This window comes from Pangasianodon hypophthalmus, chromosome 23 (genome assembly GCF_027358585.1).
Source record: "Pangasianodon hypophthalmus isolate fPanHyp1 chromosome 23, fPanHyp1.pri, whole genome shotgun sequence".
In the NCBI taxonomy this organism is placed as follows: Eukaryota; Metazoa; Chordata; class Actinopteri; order Siluriformes; family Pangasiidae; genus Pangasianodon; species Pangasianodon hypophthalmus.
In genome coordinates, this window is record NC_069732.1 from 11,855,091 (window position 1) to 11,881,855 (window position 26,765).

At 36.7% G+C, this 26,765-nt stretch overlaps 1 protein-coding gene across 3 annotated transcripts in view; it reads left to right on the forward strand.

Annotated features, from left to right (window-relative positions):
- Positions 1-7,869: 7,869 nt before the first annotated feature.
- The window catches only part of meox2b (mesenchyme homeobox 2b), a 31,799-nt gene continuing 12,903 nt past the window's right edge, over positions 7,870-26,765 (forward strand). The window contains exons 1-3 of one of the 3 annotated variants that reach the window (XM_026930030.3): positions 7,875-8,780; positions 11,832-12,004; positions 15,333-19,506. In XM_026930030.3, coding sequence (XP_026785831.2) covers positions 8,294-8,780; positions 11,832-12,004; positions 15,333-15,554 — 882 coding nt within the window. In that variant the 5' untranslated portion in view covers positions 7,875-8,293 and the 3' untranslated portion in view covers positions 15,555-19,506. Of the gene's footprint in view, positions 8,781-11,831; positions 12,005-15,332; positions 19,507-26,765 lie in introns of those variants that run through there. The other 2 variants (XM_053228709.1, XM_053228710.1) reach the window with 2 other exon arrangements.

Here is a 26,765-nt window from a genome sequence, read left to right on the forward strand (position 1 = left end):
CCCAGTCTGTAGTTGCCTGGTACTCCATGCAGCACTGCCTGTGAAAGTGGCTCTTCCCACTCCGATGGCCTTGCAGTGATGGATGTCTCATACGGGCTGTCCGGCAGAATGCCTGCTTCGCCGCAGACGTCTGGTGAAGGGAAGCATGCCATAAATCCAAAGCCAAGGCTTCCACATGGGTTCATGCCAACAGCCAAGAACAGTGCAGCAATGCAAGGATAAAAAAAAAAAACATATTTTTGACCAATGTTGATGTCATGTCCTGGTTTAGTAGTACATGAACAACAAGCAGGGGGGACAAGGGGGTATATAAGAGTCTGTGTGAGTAAGAAAGAGTATGTGCGTGTTTGTATGTGTGTGTGTGTGTGTGTGTGTGTGTGTGTGTATACCAAGCCCATGCTGCCTTAATTACAGATTGTCTTAAGGGGCCCCTGACGGACATGAGAGGAAAGAGAAAATACTGCAGGGATGGCCAGCCTGTATGATTTACTACATTCCACACACTCAGAGGAGCTGAGGGGAATAAAAGGCAGGCCAGATGGGATAGGATGAGTTAGGCTATTTCCTCCTCTCCCAGTCTCCATGATGATCCAACTTCCCTGTTCTGATTTAATAAATCTGTAGTCATAGCTCTGAAGTTGGAACTCCTGTGGTCATTACTTCATGCATACTTCAATCATGACTGACACCAGAAAAAGAAAAGAATACATTGGGCCGATGATTTCTTATTGATTAAATGTCTCATTGCAGAGTGGAAGAGCTCATCCCCATGATCTTTACAAAGTGAAATAAAAATAGGGTGGTTTTGTTATATTTATTGCTACTACTAATACTACTAATAATAATAGAAATAGAGAGGCATGGTAGTGCAGTGTGTAGCGTTGCTGACTCCACAGTCCCTGGTTTGATCCTCAGCTCGAGTTACTGTTTGTGTGGAATTGAGCAGAGCATGCTCTCTCCCTATCCATGTGGATTCTCCAGTTTCCTCCCACCTCCCAAAAACCTGCCAGTAGGTGGATTGGTAACACTAAATTACCCCTAGGTGTGAATGTGTGTGTTCATGGTGCACTGCAATGAAATAATGTACCATGTAGTGCGTATTCCTGCCTCATGCCCAGTGTTCCTTGGATAGACTTTAGCAACACTGACCATGATAATGCGGTTAATGAAGATGAATGAATTAGTTAATAATAATAATAATAATAATACTAGTCACAAATAGTAATCATTACCAAGGGAACGTGTTGTTCGAATGATGAAAACAAAGTTACTGTTTTGTAAAAAGGTTTTTTTTTTTTGTTAGTTTCTCTCTGCATATGAGTGAACAGTGGTTCCACAGAGATTTATGGAGTGTTGACGTCATAACTCTGTTTTATATCCCTTCAAAAAATTTCAAACCAGTGCATTTTAAACTACTTAAATTTGCTGCCTCACATTATTAGTTTTATGTTTATGTGGCTTTTTGGTTACTTAGTTATGTAGACAAACTGCGCCACAGGGAGACAGAGAGTTAAAAAACAAAATATACAGTCTGTTTTCAAATTTACATGAAGCTAAAGAAAGAGAGGGAGAGAGAAAATTGCTACTGCTCCTATGGCTTACCTAATTTTGTTATTTTTTTCCCTCTGGATTAATCAGCGCTGACAAGAGGTCAGCCCTATTCCATGTAAACACAGCATGGTGGGGCGATATGGCCCATTTGTTAAGAAAATGGTGAATTCAAGGCAATTTAACTGTGGCTTTTTGGAAAAAACACATAGACTTACACGCCTCAGAATGAGTATGCAAGGATGGCACAGGTTGCACATGATGTTTACACACAATCTTCAAAAAGGATTAGTGTTTAGAGGGTAAAAATTTAGAATCATGCCCTGATTAAAGAAGACGAGAGCTGAACATTCGACAGTGAATACGAAACGTCATTAGCTGGCTGACTGGAGTATTTAGTCCTCAGTGGCATACTGTTTAAAAAGACTTGATGTGAAAAACCTCAACGGATAAATACGGGAGACTGTATGAGGGAAGCATCTGTCTTTTTTAGTCTGTGATGCTCCACTGGTAGTCTGTCATTGGAGATGCCTAATCAGTATTTCTGGCTTTTCTGTGGCTTAGAAAAACCTGTTTCAGTTATTAATGTGCCTGAAGATGTTCCATTCATGCCAAGTTGAGGTCGAACTCTATATGTCCAGCTATTCAGACAGGCTTTGAACTCACCCAAAAAGATTTGAATGTGACCAAACCTCTGCGAATTAGCTGTGAGAAAAGAAATCTCAAAAAGTCAGAGGACAGCCACAGGATTATTTTGTTTATTTTAGAGTAAGCCTACTTTTAACCTGTGCCAGTAGAGGGCGTGATGCATGCACACGCGCTCACACGCACATGCGCACACACACACAAACACACACACACACTCACGAATTTGTTTTTTGTGACTTTTCAGGACTTATACAGTATACTGTATATGTAACCTATACTGTATGTATGTAAGTACCTATATGTTAAAATTTTCTACATCAAATCCTAAACCTAACCCTAACAAGTTAGGTCAGCACTGTTTTTTTTTTCTTGCTAAATAATGAGGACATTTTTAATCCTGACAAATAATACATAATATTAATAGACAAGGCTTAATGGTCTTTTGCTTTCTGTGAAGAAATTCTTGATCCATTTTAATCAAGTACAGCAACACTACTCAAAAAATAATAAAGACAGCACAGCACCAGGTCCTGTGTATGATATCTTATGGAAGTACTAGCTGTCACAACTGTATTAAAGCATACATAAGCTCAGAAAACACTGACTGATGCCATGGCAGTAAATTCACACAGCAGAAATAACTGAGATTGTGACTCATATTTCTCAGGTTAAATCATATGTTTGAAAATCATTAGATTCAGAAATGTGACAAAAAAGACTGCAGAAAGTAAGAGGTATTAACGGTACAAAGACACCAGAAAAGTCAAATTCCATTGAAAAACTTGGCCAGCACACCAAGGACTAAGAAAAAGAGGAAGCAGTTAAATCACACAATGTCAGCATCACTTTTTAGAGTTATCGGTAATATTAGAACAACATGTCATAGAAGGTAGAGACCTAAGTTGGAAGGATAAACTTTTTTTTCATTTATGTTAACTACTGACATATGGCAGTGCTTTCAGCCAACCAGAGACAAATTCTCTTTTAAAAGGCTGAGACGAAGTGAAGGCATTGCGTAGGATATAGCAGTCTCAGCTATAAGCATTACAGCAGACTGATTCACTCTGTGTGGATTCAGCAGCTGACTGACAAAACACAGTATACAGTAGCTTCAGGCATCAAAGCTGTTATGATCCCTTAAATGAAATATCAAATAAATTTCAAATTAAATTTTCACATTAATTGCAGTAAACTGGTGGAGCTCAATATTAAATTTGACTTGTTTATAGCTCAAGTTTTCGCTGTAAACAAACTGTATTCATTACACAGTGTTATATGTAAGGATTAATACACTTCGGAAACTGCTATTAAAGGAAAAAAAATCAACGACTTTGTTGATTTGCTTTAACACCCCTCAAATGTTGATAATTAAAACAAAAACAGCACATCCTGAAGTGTTTTTATTTCTCTTAAACCACAGCAATTTGTCAATGAGTCTAATTTTGAATTTATTAATGAATGCCATTTCATACTTTTAATCATGGGTAGTTATATGTTGTATGTTGTGGAACTTCCAGGAAACAAGTTAGCTACTATTATCACTTACATTTTAACAGCTATAAACAATCGTTCTCTTAACAGCCTTTCATTTTCTCTCTCTTGATGTTAACAAACACTCTGTCATGTTACCTAAAAACCAGAAAGTGCAAAGTTCTCTGTCCGTGAAGACTTTCTCATGGCAGAAAATTGTTACAAAGTGCCAGCAGACTCTTTCTATAAATGTTAAATAAGCATATCCTTACGGAAAGCAGCCTCATATCAATCTTTGTTAAATAACATACATAATCTATTAATCATAACATAATCTATTTATTATTAGCTTTAGATTATGTGACACGTCCACTATACATGTCCCTGTCAAGGAGCTGTTACTATAGAAACGACTGCTGTGAGTCCAGCGTTGGTCACTGAACAGAATTTAGTTCTGGTAAGTGAAGAGTGTATATTCTGATGACAGATAAATCTGTTAAGATATTCTTTTTAAACGGAGGACAAAAAATAGTTCTAGCTTACAAATAATGATAATAATAATAATAAATGTACTACTGAACTTTAGTCACGTACTATAGAAATATGAACAGGTGAAAAAAACACTTATCAAGTACAATATACAACACAACTGAGGCTTGGAGAATAGAAGATCTGATACGATATGTTTTTTATATATAATTTGACTTGATTATATAATTGTTACCAAATCTTAGAGCCGTGTGTATGAGTCTGGCTCCATTTTGTCCTTTTTAAATGCATGGAAAATTTTACTTAATCCACATACTATAAATGCTGAATTTGAGAATTAAATGCTGTGTTCAGAAACAAATTAATTCCATATATTAGTTTCAATATACAGAGGTATGTCTTTTGTGGCTACACATTACAGGCAAGTCAAATTCAAATGTACATACCCAAAGGTTTCTTTGTTATTAATGTTAAAACATTGATCTTTTTTATTAATGTTAAAACACTGATTAACATTGTGCTTTACATGTTGTAATATTTCAAAAACACAAATAAGGACCAAATCAAATCATTCGCATCTTGATTTCATTGAGGAGTTTTAGGGGAAAAAACATAAGATCTGTCTTTAAATAACCAAAGCACAAAAAATGTAAATTTAAATAGTTATAAAATCACAAACTGTATCATATGCTTCAGTGACGATCAAGTCATTATCTGTGAATTTCTGTAAGAGATTATAAGAGAGATTATATCTAATCTCTGAGTCTTATCTTATACTGTGCACAAAGCTGCACAAAGCCTGATCACTGTCTCTGAATTATATGTCTGAGGTTTAATTTTGAAATGTAGCACAACCAAAACTAAGCAAATATTTCATCATATTACATATGCTTCCTCACTGAAAAAAAACACATACATTTCACATTGTGTGATTATGTGAGTAATGTTACCGCACGTGTAAAATAATTATCCATGTGCAAAACTCACATCTGAAAAATAAAACCGTACAACCTACATGGGAAAGATTAACATGTGAAAATAAATGAATTTTGTAAAAAATTATATATGTACACATAATTTAACATGTAAATCATAAGACATGTGACTTTTCTGTAAGGGTTCACATTTCATTATTTTATACTCTTTCAGAAAAACGTGTGGGGGGAAAGTTTGGAAGTATTAAATTATGAAAAATCATTAATCAGCTCATTAATAAGTTAATTAATAAACTCAATATAAATGGAAAATGGATGATATTGGTAATTAAAATTTCTCATTCATCCCCCACGAAGCATCTGCAATTGAAAATAAAATTAATTAAAAAAATGTGCAAAAAAATTGCTTTCAGTCATATTTTCAGGAAAGTGCATGTAAATGTTATTCCTTGTTGATTTGATTGACGGAGACAGTTTGAGGGAGTGTTGCCTAGGCAAAGCACAAAATCCAACAAAATCTAATATGTACTGTCTGTCAGAGGAAAACCGCCTCTAGAACTACAGTAAAACAGAGCTTCATTTGTGTACACATGCCACACACACACACACACACACACACACACACATACACACAAACACACACAGTTGGTCACCAAGGTCAAAAGGCCTCACCTGCAGAATATCCCATCTCCACTGGGAGCTGTCAAATTAGCAGTTGGTTATTACAGAGGCTTAGGGCTTGTACTCTCAGAGAACGAGAGAGAGAGAGAGAGAGAGAGAGTGCAAAAAGAAGGAGAGGAGCAGGAGAGTCACATAACTACTCGGAGGCCGCGGGGCACTGCTATGGCACTGTGACTGAAGCTAAAGCGAAACCATATGAGCATTAATACACACCCAGGGGCTCCACTCGCAGATTACGTTACATAACGACTAATTGGCTTAATTTGTTAAGCAAACACTGCATTTTATTTTAGGTATTAATACAAGACCTCCACGTGCAGCGGTCTCTCCAAACTGAGAGACACAAAATAGCAATAACACCCACATCAGCTCTGCTAAAGTCATTTACCTTCAGAATGAATCTAATTTTCTCCACTGGTTCAGCTTTACAAGCCTGGGGGTCACAACATACATAGATAGGATTGGATAGGACAGTACGGGGGGAAAACCACACACGCGCATCTTTAGTTAGCTCACTGTGATGAACCAAAAATATCAAACGTGTTTAATGTATGGACTTCTTTTTTATAATTACACTGATCTATCTTACACTGATCACACTGATCTATCTTAAAATTTGCTTTCTATATTTTACAATCTGGCTCGACGAGAAGAAGCACACTGCGTTTGTTTATATATACTCTGTTCAGCAAGAAACCATTGGAAAAAATAAAGAGGGTAAACTGCAGAGCCATTTTTAGTTTCTTAACAAAGTCGCAAATAAATTTAGCACAAGCAACTGTTGAGAAATTCATATACAGTTAATAATAATATATACAATTAAAATGTAAACATCGTCTATATAAATCAATATGCAATAACACATTTATTATAACAAGGTACATTTTCTTGTTAATCTTTAAGAGCTCCACTTGAGGAACGACTGTATCCTTGTAGGCAAAATTTTCATCATTTCCATCAAAGTTTCCATTTGAAAAAAAGGATTTAGGCATGTTAGTAAAAATAAATAAATCATGAAGTTTTAAAAACAGGAATAATATACATAAAAAGTGAACTGGTAACCCACCCAATAACATTAATATGTTTAGAATATTAACATTTGATAAAATACAGAAAATGTTTTTTGTTTGACCTCATTTATGTATGGAATTTTGCTGTGGTAGTGAACACACAGCTCATTAAATACATTTTTAGCACTTTTCCAATCGTCAAACGTTTAGCGACAGACGAAGAAGGTTTTTGATGTTTGAATTTTCAGTGAGAACTCTCAGAGAGAAATATTGTCTTCCACCCACTGACACATATCTTCATGAATTTGAACAGTATTTGTTTTCTGGAACCAACTTTTATACATGTAGCTAGTCCAGATTTGTGGAATGCAACAGTCTAGAAGAATAGTGCCATTTTACCGGGGATTACATATTGATTTTAATAAGCATAAGTGGAAATCCTCCAAGAGACACATTGAAGGAAGAGCAGATTTTTAATGTTAAAATGATTTTTTAAATACGATTTTAGATTTCGCTTAAAATATAAGGATAATTTGATTCCATGTAGTTTGGAGATACTGATAATACAGTAGATCTGTTAGAAAATGTGCAAACAATGGTGATGAAATGGCAAATAATTAAGATGAAGAAGGAGAAGAAGACCAAGAGGAAGATGATGATGATGATGATGATGATGATGATGATGATGATGATGATGATGATGATGCTGACTGATGCATAAAGTCAAAGCTTGCTTTTTTAGGCAATTTTGTAAAATTGCACGTCGAAAGCAAGCTGAGTTTCAGTCTCTCCCCACTGCACATCCGAGCCCCCTCTTTCCCCCGACGCGACTCAGTTCTTAGAAAATGTGCCAGCCAGAGTCAGGCAGCTGAGATCCAAAATAAATTGCCTGCATTTCCCTTGAGGTCAGACCTGCTTGGCCAGGTTCAAATTTATTGTCTCTCACTTTCTAGAGGAAGACCATAAGCATGTGGTCAGTAGCAAGCAGCCAGTGACCCGGCCTCACTCTCAAGTTACGCCCTATATATAACATCCAACCCTACCACCTCCTCCTCTGAGCCTCCCCCATCTCTGTTTCTCTGTCTATTCCTCTCTCCTTTTCCATTTCTCTGGAAGCGCCCCTACACTCCCTGCTCTCTCTCTCTCTCTCTCTCTCTCTCCCTCCCTCCCTCTCTGTTGTGTGTCACCCGAGCAGCCTCCAGCAGGCTGTGTGTGTTTACCCTCGCTTGGCCTGGCAACAGGGGCCGCATGCTCAGGATTACCGGAGGCCCTGTCTTTCATCGCCGCCTGCTCCCTCTTCCTTTTGCCGTTGAAGTCCTGGATTGTGAGAGCCGTCAGTACAAGAGGAGCCGTGAGGGAGCAGAGTGATTTTAGGGGCTTTTTTGGTCCTCCCACTACCACTTTTCTGCATCTTCTCTCTCTAGTGTGACACTCAGTTCAGTCTTGAAGGGTGTATTTTTGTGATTTTTGGTCTGGAGTACTTCAGTGTGGATTTGTGGTGATTGAAGCAAGATGGATCATTCTCTGTTCGGCTGCCTGCGGAACCCACACGCTCCAGCCCAGACTCTCCACCCGGCCTTCACCCAGTCGTCGCTGGCATTGCACGGCCGCTCTGATCACGTCTCCTACCCTGATTTGCCAGGACCCTCACCGCCATGCAGCTACACAGGAGAGGAGGGAGGTTTCGGCGGGCTTCATGCACGCAATCATCCTTCTCAGCAGCTGCCCCATCATCAACAGCATCAGCCCGCCTGGCATGTCCAGCAGATGCCCTCGCCTGGCAGCACCCGCCACGCCGCCTGCCTTCCTCACCCTGACACTCCTGCAGAGCTGTGCACATCTGGAGGAACAGCGGGTCAGAATATGTGCACAGCAAACACAGGCCTAGGAAACACTGACCCAGCAGGAGCAGTGTGTGGGTCTGGGGACTACGGGCGGCAAACCATGTCACCCATAGAACCAGAGCGGAGGAACAGTAAAGGAAAGAGTGACAACTCGGGTAAGCAAGGCATATTTATACAGTATTACTTTACCTTTGTTAACACATATCAATAATAATAATATAAAAAATAACTGCTATATTCTTAAACATTAATATGAAAATATTTTTTAAATATTGAACTTTTAAAATGTAATAAATTGACAGAAAAAGTAATTAATTCTCTATCATTTTTAAATATTACCAAATTACACAACTTTTAATATGAATTATTACGTTAATATGAATTATTATACATATTATTATTTATCCAAATAAAGTCCATGTGTTTTTCACAACTATTCAAACAGATTGTTTGATTGTTTCTTGCATAATTTAACAATAATTTTCACCCTTTAGATGTAATGCGACATCACCTAAAAATTCACTTTTGTTGACTTATTATTATGATTATTTTTTTTAATAATTATGCCAAACATTCACCACAGTGAAAAGCTTCATACTCTGCCATTCAAAGATACTGAATATTCTGTACTCTAATCCATGTGATGGAATGAGTTTATTAAAGTCAGTGATAAATATTGTCATTTTATTTTTGTTTGGTCATTTGCTAGTTTCTTTCATTAAGTCTTCTGGGCTACAACCTGGATTTAAATTACACATCTCACCACTGTAACAGCTACAAAGAGCCTAATGACTGAAAGGTTTGCAGTATGCGTTTCATTTTTCTAAACCAACTTTGGTTTGGTAGTCATCCATTGTATTTCCATACTCACTAATAAACCATGCTGACCAGGAAAATGATCTTTCCCTCTTTCAGGATTATATTATGATTTTTGTCAACTGTCAGAACAAACTTTTGGTGAGGTTTAGTTATATTACATATACATGCTTTTTAAGATTTACTCCACATAGGTCACGTCAGTTCTGAAAGGGGATTTTATAATTAAAAAAGATTCTTTCTTTCTCTCTTTCTTTCATACTTTCTTTCTTTGTAGCATAGTCTTTTACTACACTACACTAATTTGCTACACTAATTTTATTACAGTGTAATACAGTGAAGGCTTTCTGTAAAGTACAGATCAGAAATAAATAATTCATTTCAATTAATTTCAATTCAAATCAATTCAATTCAATGACCTTTATTGGCATGACCATCACAACAGTTAAAGTATTGCCAAAGCATTGCAATTTTATCCAAATAGCAATAAATAGAGATTAAATTATACAAACAACAAACAACAAACAAACAAACAAAAACATTGCTGCGTAACATGTGGCAGGCCGCTCGTACATTAAACCGAATCAGATGTCACACTCAGCTCACACATTAAATATATTAAGCACAGTTGATAATTTAATATAAAATCACAATGTTTTGTGGCATTTTGTAATTTTACAAGTAATTCTAATTTAGTTATGTTATTTAATTACATATGCAAAAGGGCAGAATATTTGAGTTTAAAAATTAAAATGGCAGTGCGAGTTCAATGCCACTGACTGTATAAATTTGTTGCCATCATGTTAATGTTTGGCCATTCACATTAAATGTGCATGCACGGTAAGGGGTAACAATATATTCTCGTCATTTCCTGGTATTTTATTTTCTATTCTGCTTTGTTCTATTTTGAAAGGTGCTGCTAGAGACATTTATTAAATGAATGGTGGCACCAAATAGCTGAGAATATCTCAGTGACCAACTCTTGCACGTTCAGTACCAATAAATGAAGTGGGTTGTAATTTTCCTCAGATCGCTTTCATGTGGTCAGGACAAAAATATGGTTTCAAAATTTATTCCTCCTTCTTGAAAGTAGAGGCAGCAGTTTCAGCTCTGTAATGGTGCCTTTATCCCTTTCATGAAAACACTTTAGGGGTTAGTTTTGGTTGAACTTCACAGGGGCATTTAGAATATTACAGTTCAAGGCGACAAAGTGCTGGATCATAATTTATGGGCCACTCTTTCAGACATGGCTTTTATTTTCAACCGCCAGCATGAAAATCTTTAAGTAATAGACGTGCTGAAGAATGGGGAAATACCAACCAGTGTCTTTTCTGTAGGCTGGTTATGAGGGGCTAGACAAGGAGACTCCGCTATAATATTTTAGAAGTAAACAAATTTCAATATACATATATTGAGTTGCTGTAGGATCAGTAATATCAGCAGATCTTTACTAAGATGCCAAGATTAACTGTAAAATTACTTCTACACTATCTCAATTCAAAATTGTATTTAAATTGTATTTATGTTTTTGTACAAGCAGTGAAGCAGTCAATCGAACATTAAATGACAGTTTTCAGCATGAACACTAAACATATTTTGTGGTTCAAAATGCAGTACACATGTTGGGGGATCAAACGCACAGGTGTGACTGGCGCAAGCATTTAAAGCCCAGTTTCACCAGTAGGCCATTAAAGCTCTGAAGGGAAACGCCACAGCAAGTTATACCTCTGAGACTGATGAGAGAATGACCCAGTGTAGCACCAGACTCGGCCATTAAACCTACACTCCACTGGCCAGCACACGCACGACTTACTGTTCCATTTAACTGCACTCAGGTTACAATTACAATAGTTATTAAAACTATTAAGATGAAAGCAGGATGTTTGTTACTTTTAATCACAGCACAAGTTAATGAATAATAAAATATACAGTGAATTGTTATGCCAAAAGATGTTACAGTACAAAGACTATAGCATGAATAACAAGCTTTCTGCAGTGGCAGATATCCTACATTACTGGTAAAAATTCTAAATCACTTAAACTATTCCTAAAAATAATACCTGATATACAATGAAGGACAGTAAAATGTAGCATGGATCATATAGAAATGAGAGAGAACAGGAGAGCTGTGTTGATTTAGTCCAGGTTTACTCTGCGCCTGGCCTTGATGGCCTTCTGCAAACACATGACCAATATCGGCATAATAAAAGGTGACTGGAACCCCTAATTGTTTAGTTCTCATTTTATTTTCATTTCTCCTGGGCTCCTGTAGTTTATCACACAATCCCATGTCTTTTTTTTTGTCCTTTTGTATTTTCACAAAAACTTTTTTGTCCAGTTTCGGCAAATTTTTCCCCCACAGCTGGAAAATGTTCTGTTTTTCATTTTAGATTCCCAAGACGGGAGCTATAAGTCAGATGTGAGCAGTAAGCCCAGGAAGGAGCGCACAGCGTTCACCAAGGAGCAGATCCGGGAACTGGAGTCAGAGTTTGCCCACCACAACTATCTGACACGGCTAAGACGTTACGAAATCGCTGTCAACCTTGACCTCACAGAGAGACAAGTATGCCCCATGCTGAGCTTGCTTTCTGTTGAATATTTATTTTTGCATAGAGTGAGATACAGCCGTGCCATTTTTTAACATAAAATAACCATGTTATTTTTATTGTTATTGTTAAAATACTAAAAATAATACTTGAAACACTATTTACATATCTCATTTTGATTGGATTGCTGCAACATGAAGCATGTAGAAAACTGAGGAAAGCTTCCTCTATAGGAAAAAAAACAGTTTAAAAATCTGATTTTTTAACATTTGGTAATCCTGTAGACGAGAATCATGATATCATTCTGAGGCCTATAGATTTCAAAACACAGGCGGTACGGCTGGTTTGGGTTCCTGCGTGTATTTTGTGTGTGTGTGTGTGTGTGTGTGTGCATGCTTGTTTATGCACTCTCAGAAATCATGTGGTAATAAACACACTTTTTGTGTTGTCAATATTCACATTGACATATCTTCTTTTTGATTTTATGTATGATTTGAGGTTGTATGAGTGTCATATATATAGCCTTTAAAATACTGTACTGTATTTTAACGCATATTTGTGTTACAAAAAACCACACTGCCTGAAAACACACTGGTTGTGTTATAAGTAAAAAGAATGTGATGTGTTTGATTAGACGCACAGATGTGTTGAAAATGTGACACTAAATGTTGTTTTTTAACACATCTGTTTTGAGAGTGCGTGTGCACATTTATGTAAGTATCCTTATTCCTCCTGCTGTTTGTGTAGCCCAAACAGAGCCAAATGTTTCCACCACTTCTCTCACACACAGCGTATTTCACACTCTGTAATTCTGACACCCTTAAATAAGCCCAAAACCTACTGAATTTTCTTTTTACCAACATACAACACTTCAACTCCACCTTTGGCTTCCATTATATCCCAGTGTAAATCAAATGTCTGCTTGACAGACTGCATTTATACACCATAGCCTATGGATGTCACACCCCCATATGTGATCCGGAGAACCTGTAGGATAAACCCATCTTGAGCGCCTTGGCCCAATGAAAAGCCCAAGAAGCCAGACAACTCACATAGGATTCAAGTCTTCCTGTTCAGCCCTGTTTTCCCTCCGCACTCCTCCACACATTGGCTCTCGAAGATTCCCTTCACCGGTCCAATAAATCTGTGTGTGGGTTGATCCTGGAACAGCCAAATCTCACTAGTTGATGTGCTCACTCGTCACATTATATTGAAGAAAGTAATGAGTGACGAATCAGTCTGTGTGCATGTATTCTCAGTACTCCTAGTACCACAGGCTTCTCTTGTTTTCAGTGCACATCTAAATTACACCTACTCAGCAAACAAGTCTTGGTTAGCAGAACAGTTTATAAATGTTACAGTTCTAGGAATGGGTTCTCTACATTCTGAGAATATAACATTTATAAATGTTCCTACAACATTACGTCAAAATTTTTAGCTCTAATACTAATGCCCTAACACCACTGCCCATAATGTTAGTTTATTATCTAAATGTGGACACTCTGTGAGCAACGTTCTAATGACATTGTGAAGCAAACCAATATTACAGTAATTAGTTAAAGGACTTTATACCAGAGCATTCTCGAAAATGATTGGTCAGAAGGTCTTGATTAATATTCTATAACAACCTGGCTCTGACAGACGTTCCAGCTGCAAAGATCACGTTCATATTAATGCACTCGCTCTAATATGTTGTCATTTGTAATAATTTATTCACAGGGACTTGTATGGCAGAGGTTTCACATAATAAAACACTAAAAATAAATAAAATCAATCAAAAATGTATAATTAATATGGTGAAGCATCCCACCACCCGGTTACTGATTATTTTCCTTTAACAGAACGTCCCATTGTGTTTTATATATATATGTATATGTATGTATGTATATACACAGTACTGTTCAAAAGTCTTATGCGAAGAAATGCTGTAGAGCAAGGATGCCTTCAAAAATAAGGAAATTAAATATTTCTACATAAAAAATCCTACAAAGAACAGTAATAAATGAAACGGAGTCAATATTTGGTGTGACAACCCTTTGCTTTAAAAAAAAATAGCGGTCTCAGGTACAATTTGTGCAGTTTTATAAGGAAATTAGCTGGTAAGTGTTACTGAGCATCTTGAACAACTAGCCACAGTTCTTCTGGAGACTATGACTGTCGCACTTGCTTCTTATTTTTGCAGCAAAATCCAGCAGCCTTCATTATGTTTTTTTGTCTGAAAAGTGGTTTCTTACATAATATGTTGCTTTATAATATGTTGCTCTTTACTGACATACAAACATTTTTCTGGTGTCTAAGAATTTTGCACAATACTATATATATATATATATATATATATATATATATATATATATATATATATATATATATATATATATAAATAAAATTTCTTTTTTTTTGCCGGAGGAATATGAACATTACAATTATGATTTTAGACAAGCTTCATATGTTGAATATGGTTCATATTCATGCAACCATATTCAACATATAATTTCCAGCACAGCTCACTTTAAAATACCTGCAGTCTAAAATAACTACCTACCCCTAAAATAGTCACATAGGTTGGGGGTGGTTACCAACTTGGGGTCTGGAACCGTTCGGACTGTTTTAGGCAGCAGCTTAATCATCACTAAGAGACACAAATACAGGGCAAGTTGTTGAGTCAGGCAAATGAGTCAGGGCCACAGGCCAGCAGGCTGCCAGGCGCCATGCATCAGCACATTATTGACCAGGTGTAAATAGCCTGGCCACCCGATGCCAACCCCCATGGCGCCAGTCAGGTTGCTGCACCTCTACTCATCCAAATTCATGAAGAAAAATACCCACAGTGTTAAAATAAGATATCTTCTGTAAGTGTGACATCAAAGAGTCGCCGAGTCCTGCCAAGGAAGATGAGGTGTTGTGTGTGCTTTACGTAAGAGCAATGTAAATTGAACTAGTGAGAGTACGACTGAAATCTGTGCTCTCAGTGCTCTGTTACAAAAAGCTTGTAAATCAAGCAGAAACACATAAGTTCATACGCCCACATTAAGAAGAGACCTCTCACATATAGGTGATGGTGGTTTTAGAGGTGGGGCTTATATGCCACAACAGCTCCTTCTCAAAAGTATCACACCCGCCTGCTCAGGCACGCACCGAAGGGCATTGAGTTTCTCTGAAGGCAGTTCTGGCAAGTCAATGTTGCTAGGAGACTCAATTAATCCTGTAAATATTGTGTACATTTGGCTACTCTGTGTCATTACCCACTTTACGATACCAGAAGTGTATTGCTTTTAAAATGCTTTACAGTATACTCTGTGCTTAACTGAAACTTGAGTTGATTGGTTGCGTCTTCAATGTGCGTAGGTGAAAGTGTGGTTTCAAAACAGGAGGATGAAGTGGAAACGAGTGAAAGGAGGACAGCAGGGAGCTGCAGCGCGAGAGAAAGAACTGGTGAACGTGAAGAAAGGAACCCTGTTGCCCTCCGAATTTGCTGGCATGGTAGGACTGCATCACCCTGTAGGCTCCCCGGCCAATGAGGACGACAGTCATGACAGTGACCAGAGCTCTGAGCATGCTCACTTATGACCTTCTGGAATCTTCCACCTGAACCTTACAGTTTTCCTCAGGAATCGACATTCTTAGGATTCTAGGGCCTTTAAAACTAGAGCCATTTATTAGCATTTGCTAAGAATCTGCAACATCTTTGAGATGGCAAGCCTGGACACAGACAAAGAAACAAATACTGGGATTATGGATTAAGATAAATGACTGCAATTTTTTTGTTTGTTTGTTTGTTTTTTTTTTACTTGTGAGCTGTAGCTTTAAAGTTGGATTTTGTAAATAAATGAAAGATTGTTGTGAACATTCCACATAAGTGCCTTGGGGAAAATTTTTGCACTGTTTTAAGTATTGCCTTAATTGATTGCTACTGTACTGATTTAATTTTAAATTTGATGATGTATATGAACACTTGCAGCATTGAGGACGTTGTATTTTGCCCAATAATAATAATAATAATAATAATAATAATAATAATAATAATAATCATCATCATCATCATCATCATTCATCATCATTTTCTGAATCACACTGGCTTTTAAATGCCCATAAATATCCTATAAAGAACAGTTACTAGTATGCTGTGCACTTCTCTCTAGAGCTAGATATGCACCAAAACTACAGTTTACTTTGGATATTTAGTTAAATATTATAATTTGAATGAATATCCTATTAATGAAAAATTTACAGTTTTTACAATATTTGCATTGCTTAATTCCTGCTAGCATGAAGGCTGTTTATGAGTAATTATGCATAATAGAAGAACAGTGCATTTTATACCATTTCTGATCTGCTCCCTTGGATGTGTAGTTCATTTCTTTTTTTTTCCAATTTAATATGTTTACCTTTTGAATAAACAAGAATTACATTTTTCTTGTGCCATTGACCTGAATAAATTTACCACAGGGTTGTTAAAAGCTATTTCTTTTTTCCCTTTAGAGTCTTGGTTTTCTTATAAATATTATCACCTCTAAATAAGTTAATGTGATGTAAATTTGATGGAAAGGCATGTTGAAAAACCAATATTATGCTTTGACATTTCTCTGATTGCAGAGTATATACTAATTTTTGGAGTAGCATTTTGAAATTGGCGTGAGGTTTGAAGAGTCCTCACTTATGAGAGCAGCTGGTGATTCTATCCCTCCAAAATTTAGAGCGATTTGATTTGTGGCTTTACTGTTCCCCCTGACACTCTGGCAAAACCCAGTCTAAGTGGATTTGTTTTCAGCTGTGGTCTAAGCCAGCCATGAGTTTTCCTCTGTGCAAGACGGTTTTGATTAGCTGTACAATTTAGATGTTTGTATAAGATATACTGTGATCAAAGCAAGACACCGAGCAATGCTCTTGAGAAAACAATTCGTGGTCGTAAGAAATGCCTTGCAAATATGTTTAGCTGTAGCGTGATCATAGCCATGTCTAAACAACGACATGAGTAATATGGGCTGGAAAAAGTTGCTATGGACAAACAAATCAATAAAAAACATACATAAATAAACACAAATCAAGACAAATATGACTTAGGTATGAGAAGTATACCACAGGCCACAAACTAGATCATTAAAGTAAATGAAAGCAAGCAATCAAAACTTGGATGATATGATTTTCACCGTGACTGTGTGGTAAAGAGCTAATTGGAAGCCATAGTGACTCTCTGTTTTATTGCAGCTTTGTTCTCTAGAATAAAGATTAAAATAGAAGTTAAGTAAGTAATAAAACATGACAGGGCGTGCTGTTATAGGAAAACAATCGACAGTCTGACGTGATGCTGTGTTCCTGTTACCACCGTAAATTTGATTATTTTCCTGCAACAAGGAAAAATCCATGAACCAAGTTAGTTCCTGTTCTCACTTACATTATAGCAGCTATAAACAGAAAGTACAAAGTCCTCTGTACTGAAGAACCCTGTGCTATAAAACTAATTGACTCTTACAAAGCGCTGACACTGAAGATTCTTTCCATAATTTTTTTAATAAATATCTCTTTACAGAAAGCTTCACCATATCAACAGTTATAAGTTTTTTCTTTTTTTTTTAATCACCACGCATTTTTTTTTATCTGTTTATTATTAGCCTTAAGTTATGCAGAGTGTCATGCAAGTCCCTGTGCATGAGGTGTTACTGTAGAAATGATAAGGTTCTACCACAAGCTTATTCATATATACCTGTCATTTGAATTACAGCCGGCACCATTGTCTGTGCTGCTGTTATAGAACATTAATAAACACCATCTGACCAATCAGACTAGAGAATTCAACATTGCTGTGTGTAAATATTAATAATGTATGGTTAGAGCATTAAAATCCAGCTCAATGTACTTAAACATGACAGACAAATATTTCACGATGTGATTATCCTGAAGTATTTTTTTCACTATGCTGCTGGATGATCTGGGTTCTTATGGGTTCTGGATGATCTGGGTTCTTATGGGTTTCTTTTGAGTGCTTTTTCTGTCGTATACAGTCTCCCTGGGCATTTACAAGTTCCTATGTATCCAAGTTCAGTCAATCGATGCAATGCAAGAGGATGATAAAACCGCTGTTGTTTTGGACTGCCTCTGGTCCATGTTACTTTTGATCTTGGATGAACCATCTACCTTGACCCCACAGGGAACAGCTTTCCTTTAGCAGGAAGGGAAATGTTGTCATTTCACTCTGCCATGCCAAGAACAACACAGCCAACTGAAGACTTTTCCATATTGAATTTGGGTGTCTGCGTGGCCTCTCAGTGCAATGATTTAGGATCATTTTCAGTGGAACTGTAGGTGTTGATGGATGATCTGTGCTGAACTATGATAGCTAGTGTCACAGTGGTTGTGGGCTTCTGAATCCAGTGGCTCGGTGCAAGAACAAATCTTTCACCAACACGGTACAGATAACGAAACGCCCACATATTTGAAATTAGATTCAAGCAGCCATTTTGCTACAGTAGAAGATATATTTCCAAAGTACAAATGGCCATGATTTAAATATGTGCATTGAATTTCTCACTGTTTCCACAGACAGTCTGGATCAAAGCCAACTCATGGTGCATCTGGGAGAAATTAAAATTGCTGTCTATGAGAAATGTACATGTTTGCTCAAATAATCGAGCATAACAAGAGATCAGGTGTCATCACAGATTCTTAGACTTAATCACATTCCATGGCTATTATTGAGTAAAAGTCAATTGTCATGCTTCCAGACATAAACAAATGGTGGTTGTGGTGTAATAATAAAATGGTTTAACCATGTCACATTTTTCAGTGACTTAAAATTCTGAACTGGCAAACTGGAGCTACATTCCCCTGCAAGTGTTTAAGCAAGAGTTCGAATTCATTATGCTCTTGGAAAGATTATTATAGAAACTCAAACAAATCTTACATCCAAAATCCAGTGCGGTTTAATGCTGCGGTATCCAAGATTGAGGAATCGTCTAGGGCTCAGGAAATTGTTCCGAATCGTAAGATTATGGCCGGATGATATCGAATGACGAAATGCAGGAAACCACAACCCCTCCAATAAACTGGCAGGGGACCATGAGTGACAGCTGTTTTGTCCATTTAGAGTCTTATTTATTGGCACAACAGTGACTTTAACTACAGTAGATCTGGGCCAAGAACTGAAGGAAATAGAGCAAAATGTGACTTCACACCTGGAGCATTAAAAGACCGAGTCACGCATATGACCTCTCAACCAAAAAAAAAGAAGAGATGAACATATCAAATCTAAAACAAAAGCTAGAAAATGATTAAGTGATAAAGTAAAATGTCTTAAGATTTATCGCACTCAGACAGCCATTTCAGCGAAACCATCCAGACACTGTAACAGTAACCATATAAACTACACAACGTATTTCTTGAGTTGAACATATGTTTGTTATTTGTGATAAGCCTCTAATCAGGCCATATAAAAACAGTAAAAACAGATATTTGAAGAGCAATGAGACATACGTCTTGAGGTAGACATTAATTGATCTCTCTCTCACTCTCTGTATAGTTTTTTTGTATTATTCATAGATCTCTTTATCTATAAACACAGTATTTGTTATATACATATATATACATACATACATATCTATAACTATATCTATCTATCTATATATATATATATATATATATATGTGTGTGTGTGTGTGTGTGTGTGTGTGTGTATAGTTCATATAGTTCATCTCTTTATCTATAAACACAGTATTTGTTATATACATATATATATATATATATATGAGATATTTCAGAGTTTTCAAATTAATGTTAAAAGAGAAATGAACACTTTATTTGTTCAAATACTATAAACACTGTATGTATATATATATATATATATATATATATATATATATATATATATATATATACGTGTGTGTGTGTGTGTGTGTGTGTGTATATATATATATATATATATATATACATACAGTGTTTATAGTATTTGAACAAATAAAGTGTTCATTTCTCTTTTAACATTAATTTGAAATCTCTGTGAAAGTGTTAAGACCACCTTTGACCATAAGCAATTAAAACCTATTTTTGTGTACAACTTACTTTCTTTCTTTCTTTCTTTCTTTCTTCTTACATTTATTTAATTAGCATTTCATGTTTTATGTCACTCAAATGGCTGTTAACAGCACTCATGCATAAACTGAGGCTTTACAGAAAACACAAACATCTGTTCGGCAAATGCTGTCATTTTCCACCCAGGACCGCCGTCCAAGACTTGTAGTCTGGAAGTGTGAGCAAATTAGTCTTAAATCTGGCACAACTTGAGCGCTTAATGTATGAGGTTTAGGAGGACAACTTATTGTAATCTTGCTGATTCATCTTAAATTGTAAATCACAGTAAAGTAGAAGCTAAGCATGTTCATTAATCTTTTCTAGAGAATGGAGCAACAATGAAAATTATGAATGATTGTCCACGTTTTTCCCAGAGCTGTGCAGACTGTAGTTTTTCATCATTCTTTCCCCAATAATTGTCATATTCAGAGCCAATAAGTTGATTTCTATAACCCTTGGTTGCCTTTTTTTTCCAGATTCATGTGTGGACTAATTGTTTTTCGTGTGGACTGACTGCAGAAAAGTATAGGCACTGATTTTATACGTCCATTTCAATTTCCCAATTAACTGTCTGATCCCAATCCTATCCTATTTCTTAGTGCACCTGTGTACACACTACTAAGACATTCCTGTCATTCCAAGGCACTCCCAAACACTCCCTATCTCTAGTGGAAGACCACCAATTCAGCTCTGAGAGCATTTCTCCACAGCACAAGTATGAAAAGGAGCATGATCATTTGCTTTTCAATCATAGTAATAAGGTTTTTATTGTGTAACTTTGGTACTACATGCATTCTCAGGGATAGTTAGGGTCTTAATTAGAGGCGTGCATTGGGACTAGGAAAAAAAGTCATGGGAATGGGTGGTTTTTACTTTCATGTGGGTGGGAGCAGGTGGTCTCATATGAAGCTTGCAAAGAAAGGCCACATTCATTAACATGGCAGTGCATTAGATGTGTCAGATTTACTGCGTTCAGTCATTTGTCGTTAGTGAATGCTTTATCCTAGTCAGGGTGACTCTGGTTTAAATTAATAATTTGATCATATTTTGGAGAAAAAGAACAGACTAAGCTCATTAGAAAACATCACAGGCAGGTACAGACAAAAATAATAACTGAGGGAGTCGGTGGGATTGGTCAGAATTCTTTTGGGGGCAGGCGGGATTAATCAGAATTCCTTCAGGAGTGAGTGGGAATAGGGGTGAGTTCAATATGTGTTTCCTTACATCATTCTAAGGCAGGAGCTCTCTGTGCATCTTCAGTTCTTCTGAACCCCTTCTCATTTAACCGTCAGACTAAGTCAAATACCTGTTGTGAGCTATACAGTAAAGTTCCTACGTTATAAAAAAACAAAACGTTTGGTTCCCATTCTGTTTTTCACGTTATTCATGCATCTGAAGTGCATGAATAACTTCAGATCTGAAACACCCACACTCCCAGTAGGTTATAACTCCCACGTTCTTGCTTGACTGGTGCAGTCATTAGGTTCATGCTTGTGAATGTGCCAATTCCAAGATCAATTGGTTTTTGACGTTGACTCTCTATGCAGTGATGAAGCTTGTCTTGAGATTCCCACTGGATTCTACCAACATTGCAAAATCATTACATCTTAGATTAATCTCTGTCTGAAAGTCTGCATGCCTTCTGGAATTGATGCCAAACTGCACACCTGGAGGAGAAAGTAAGCACATCCAACCAGTTCTGTGATAAAGTCTTTACAGCCTGATTTATACTTCCTTTCAAAACAGTCGTCTAAAGCATTCAGAAGGTCGGAAAGCACTTTAGAGACTGCGGGTGAGGCAGTTCAGAAAAGTTATTCTCTGAAATTTTAATGTCTGAAGGCACCGCCCTCCTCTGCTGCAACTGGTCAGTGTCGCTAGATGTAGCAAATCTTTTTGTTTACCTACATTTCCCAAGTGCTGTAGAAGTGTAGACAACTTTGTTAAGAAAATCAAACAATGCAATGTTTGCACTACTAGATTGTAAAAATAATTTAAGAAGCTATGTATTTCTTGTCAGTTGATCAGAGCTGTTGTTTAAATCATAACATGGTTCCAGCTGGATATGAGTCATACAAGTGTTCCAGGTTCTGCTGATCATACAAAACTGTAATACGTTATGTCAACAAATTATTATAGTATTCTCAGGTGAGGTAATGGAACATCCTAATCTTAGTTAAATTGCTGTCTCTTTATTTAAACCAACAAAGACAAAGTGTAGACTATTAGTTTATGACATTATTAGAAAATTTATTTTCCTGATGGATTCAGATTTTGGGAATACAAAGGAGACCAATTTGGCAGCAGCCGCTCTTTTTTCAGTAGAAAAATAAGAGCGGAAAGAAATAAGTAACAAGAAGTAACACAGATTTCTAGTACGAATGGCAATATATTACAATAACTTCGAGAATGAGAATTCTGTGCATTGCTTTCTGGATTTCTAGATTTAGTAACAGTTGCTGGTTTCCAACTAAGTTGCATCATTTCCTCTACTCTCTTGAAAGAACAATGTGCAGGCTGGAGACCAAACCTTTTTGGGATTCTTCATCAAGAAATAAGTCTATCTGGCACTGATATCTATAATAATTTGAGTTTTGGTAACATATTACTTCTTTGGACCAAAAAGTCTTCAGTGCAAGAATGTCATAATAGGATTTGTGATGAAGGATTTTAGGTCCTTTACTAGTGTGTCATGGCAGCATGATCGAATTAAATGTTATCATTGCCCTGGTGGAATGGCTTATTAAATCCTTAATGAAATGCTCAGATGGCAAAGGGTTATTCACATGTAACTTTTAACAAGCAGAACCTCATGTGCAAGGAACACTTTAGAAAACATTGTCTTCACTCTGTCTAAAACGACTTCTATTCTGAAGCAAACTGAAATGTCCAGTATTTCAAATTGTTTGACAAAAAACTCAGATCTTGCTTGAGCTGACATAATATTTTTTGACATGCCCATTTTAAGAAAACATAAACATATTTGACCAAAGTTACATAGAAATGATTTTATTTGGGCTTTTAACATTGCCTTGGCTGTTAGCGTAAGGAGTCAGTTTAACAAACACAGTGTTTAAAACAATTAGTATGCCTAATGAAGACTAAATCCTTGACAGCTAAGTGTAATTTTCTCAAGACCTGATCAAGTTTTTAGATATTTATAGATCCCGACTCTCAAACTGTCAGCGAGGCTCCTGCACCATCACGTCATCATCAAAACAGATACGAGCGCTTACACAATCTGTACAGATGACAGAGAGCAAAGCTTTAAAATGTTTAAATGATCTAATGAAAGACATGAAACAAGAAATTTGGTCAACAGAACAAAACTGAATGAATTAATCAGTGATAAGTTTTTCCTTGCCAATGTTAGCGTTAACAGGATAGTCAATAATAAGGCTTGTGTTTAAATGCCATGAATTACTTTTACCTCAGGTGTTGAGGCAGATACCAATGTGGATAATGCTGATAATCAATTTATTTCCCATAGCAAACTTATAATTCTTTAAAATTTGTCAGTAAGTAGATTAGGTTATACACGTAGAGGTAAATAGGATGACTTACAGTAGTGCTGGAAGTGAATCTTTAAATCTTTAAACGCATTTTTCTCCTTTTTCACTTTTGCAGGTCACCAGACTTAAATGCTAGAATAAGACACTAGTTTCAGTTCAAGACAGGCTTACATTTTCAGAACTATATATAGTGTATATTGTAATTTGACCACATAAAGGGTTTTCCCAGGCTGCCACACATACAGTATATTTTTATTTCTACAACAGTCTTTCTTAAATAGTCTCACAGACAAGTCTGGTAACACTTTCACTCTACACATTTAATAAAATTTCTTCAAATGTTTTTTGGATACATATAACCATGAAGGATTCATCCAGAAAGACAAACCAAAAAAGAAAAAACCTTGATACTTCTAGATTTAAAATATTTTTGTAATGGTATATCTACTTCACTTTGTCACTGAACCGCAATCTGAAGAACCCTCAAGATGAAAATGGAAACAAACATTTTCGATGAAGTACCAAAGGTAACCATGATTTATGGACCAATCCAGATGTTTTAAGGCCAACAGATGTTCAGCTGTGAGCTTTCACAGTTTAGGTCATCCTACCTGTGCCATTGAAGAGAGACATCGTAAATAGTTCTGATGTTAATGATATCGCTGCAGGAGGCAGGTCTGGAAAAATGCAGTTTGGCTATTTGTTATTAAGATCTGATATACACCTGTGATTCAAAAGTCTGAAAATCAGATCATCCCTACTCATATACAAGGAGTTCGGATTTATATCTGCAATTTTCAGTTCATTTTTTTCCCCACTATGAAACCAGCTCCAAGGATCATGTCAAGTTCACAACATGAATCTGAGTCAGTGAGTTTAGGATAGGCTTTATTTCCTGGTTATATATATATATATATATATATATATATATATATATATATATATATATATATATATATATATATATATATATATATGTATATTTGTTAATTTACTTTTCTAAGTGTCAGTAAGTAAGACTCTGTCAATCCTGGAATTCTAAATTTTGAACAACTCTCAAAGTTGCAGACTATAACTCCCATGATGCTTAGCCCACAACTTCATCACATGACCTCCAGTCAAACACTTGTCCCAGTTAAAGTGACCGGATTACTAATGGAAGTCAACTGTTTACAAGTCTTTCTACAGCATTGTGTCTATGACAAGTTCTAGCCTTTGTTATCTGCTGGTCTTGATTAGTGTTGTCATTGTAGCCTGTTTCCCATTTACCAATTCAGTCTTGTCTAATTTTGCCTCGCCTTTTCCGATGTGACAGATGACCATTAATTTTCTACATACATATATGCATGACTTACAGCTGTGATTTCAGCAACAGTGGCAAGTGGCAGAGCAACAGGTGGCATTTAAATTGAATTGACATGATTCCTTGGACCAATCCTATGGCACATGTGGTCTGAAATTTCTTCAGTTCCCCGCTCACAATTTTTATTTATAAGGTTTGGAAGGAAGTAGCAGATCATTGTTGCATTTGTCGCATGTACATAGCTAGAACAGTTAGCTTGCTTTGCTAATTTGCTAATCCACTGACAGTGCATGCTGCCCACAAGAAACAATAATAGCAATCGCAAAACACCCACAAGAGACAAACTACCAGCAGTTTGGATGACTTGGAACTTGCTATTAAATTATAAAAACCCTGGAAACCCACAGCATTACATAGCTGTAATGGTCTCACAAAGGTTTTTGAATGGTCGATTGTTCTAGCTTTCAAATGTGGTTCCACTTAGAACCTTTTGAAACACAAAGCTTGTTGTAGGGTTGCAAAAGATAGCTAAGTATAAATTTCTAACTGTATTTTTTTTTTATGAAAAAGGGGTTGATTCAAGGATGTTTAAAGATTTTCTAAAGAGTGTAGCTATGGTTAAAGATCATGAAGCTAAGGATTTTGAATGGAGGAGTTTAGCTTACCAGCATGGTAGATTGAAGAAGTCTGTAAAAAAGAAAGAGGGGAAGACTGTTCACGACCAGATAGATAGAGTCACAAACATGACAAACAGTGAGCATAAAACCAAGGGCATAAAGCTCAGCTGAACTAACAAAGACCATGGGATATATAATCTGACTGACTCCCTCTTTCCTCAAGCTCCCTGGATCTGGTTCTCTTAAAAGCAGAATGTGGTGAAGGAGATCCCTAATATTCACCCTTCTTTTGAAATTGGTTAACTTAAGGGCAGGTGGGAGGAAACCAGAGAACTCAGAGGAAAACCATATGGGGAGAACATGTGAAACTCCACACAGACACCTGTGGTCACGATTAATTCAGTGACCCTTGGACTGTGATAACAATACCAAGTGAAAATGGCTGAAAAATGAAAATGGCTCTTGCTGTAAAGAGTGCAAATTAACCATTAAATTAAATGAAAGAAAACAAAAAAATCCCATAACTGTTGATTAAAAGTGTTAACCATTTACTAATCAAAGACATTCATGTTTGTATGAAACAAGCAAACTTGGTAAGAATCATATGGTCAGAGGTGATAGTCTGTGCTCCTTTGCTGAGAAACACAGGGCATTTTGTCTTCACAAGAGTTGTAATAAAGGAAATGGGAGAGAGGTTTGGCCCCATACAGCGCACTCACTCACTCATGTAATAATCCTGTAACACATCTTCCTGTGTAACCCTTAACCCTGTGACCTGAGATTTGTTGAAACAAATCATGTTCACAAATAAGAAGAGCACCACGCTTAGTTTATCAAGAACATATAAGAAGTTTAGACGTGCATCCATTAGTACAGACCCTTTTTATTTAAAAAAAAAAAACAATGGATGCACCTCATCCAGCTTAATAAAACCAAATTCATAAGACACGGAGTTCACTTGCATTATTAGCCTCACAAGAAAACCATATGGACTAATGGCAGTTCCCCACATATGTTTTGACTGGTCTTTCATCACCCCTGCTTCCTCCACACATTTCTGCCGAGGTCTGGCGTGTGTTAAACCGTCCAGAACAGAAAAGCAGGAAAGTAGGCGATGGAGAGTGAAAGAGGGCCAGTTGGAGTGGAAAGGAAGAGAAGAAATTAAATGAGGAAAAGAGAAAGTGGAATTATTGGGACCATTTGAATGAACTGAAAAGCATAAAGTGTGTAGAATGAGTCACATCTCATATCTTTTCTCATAATAATCACCTGGGACTGGACGTTTTAA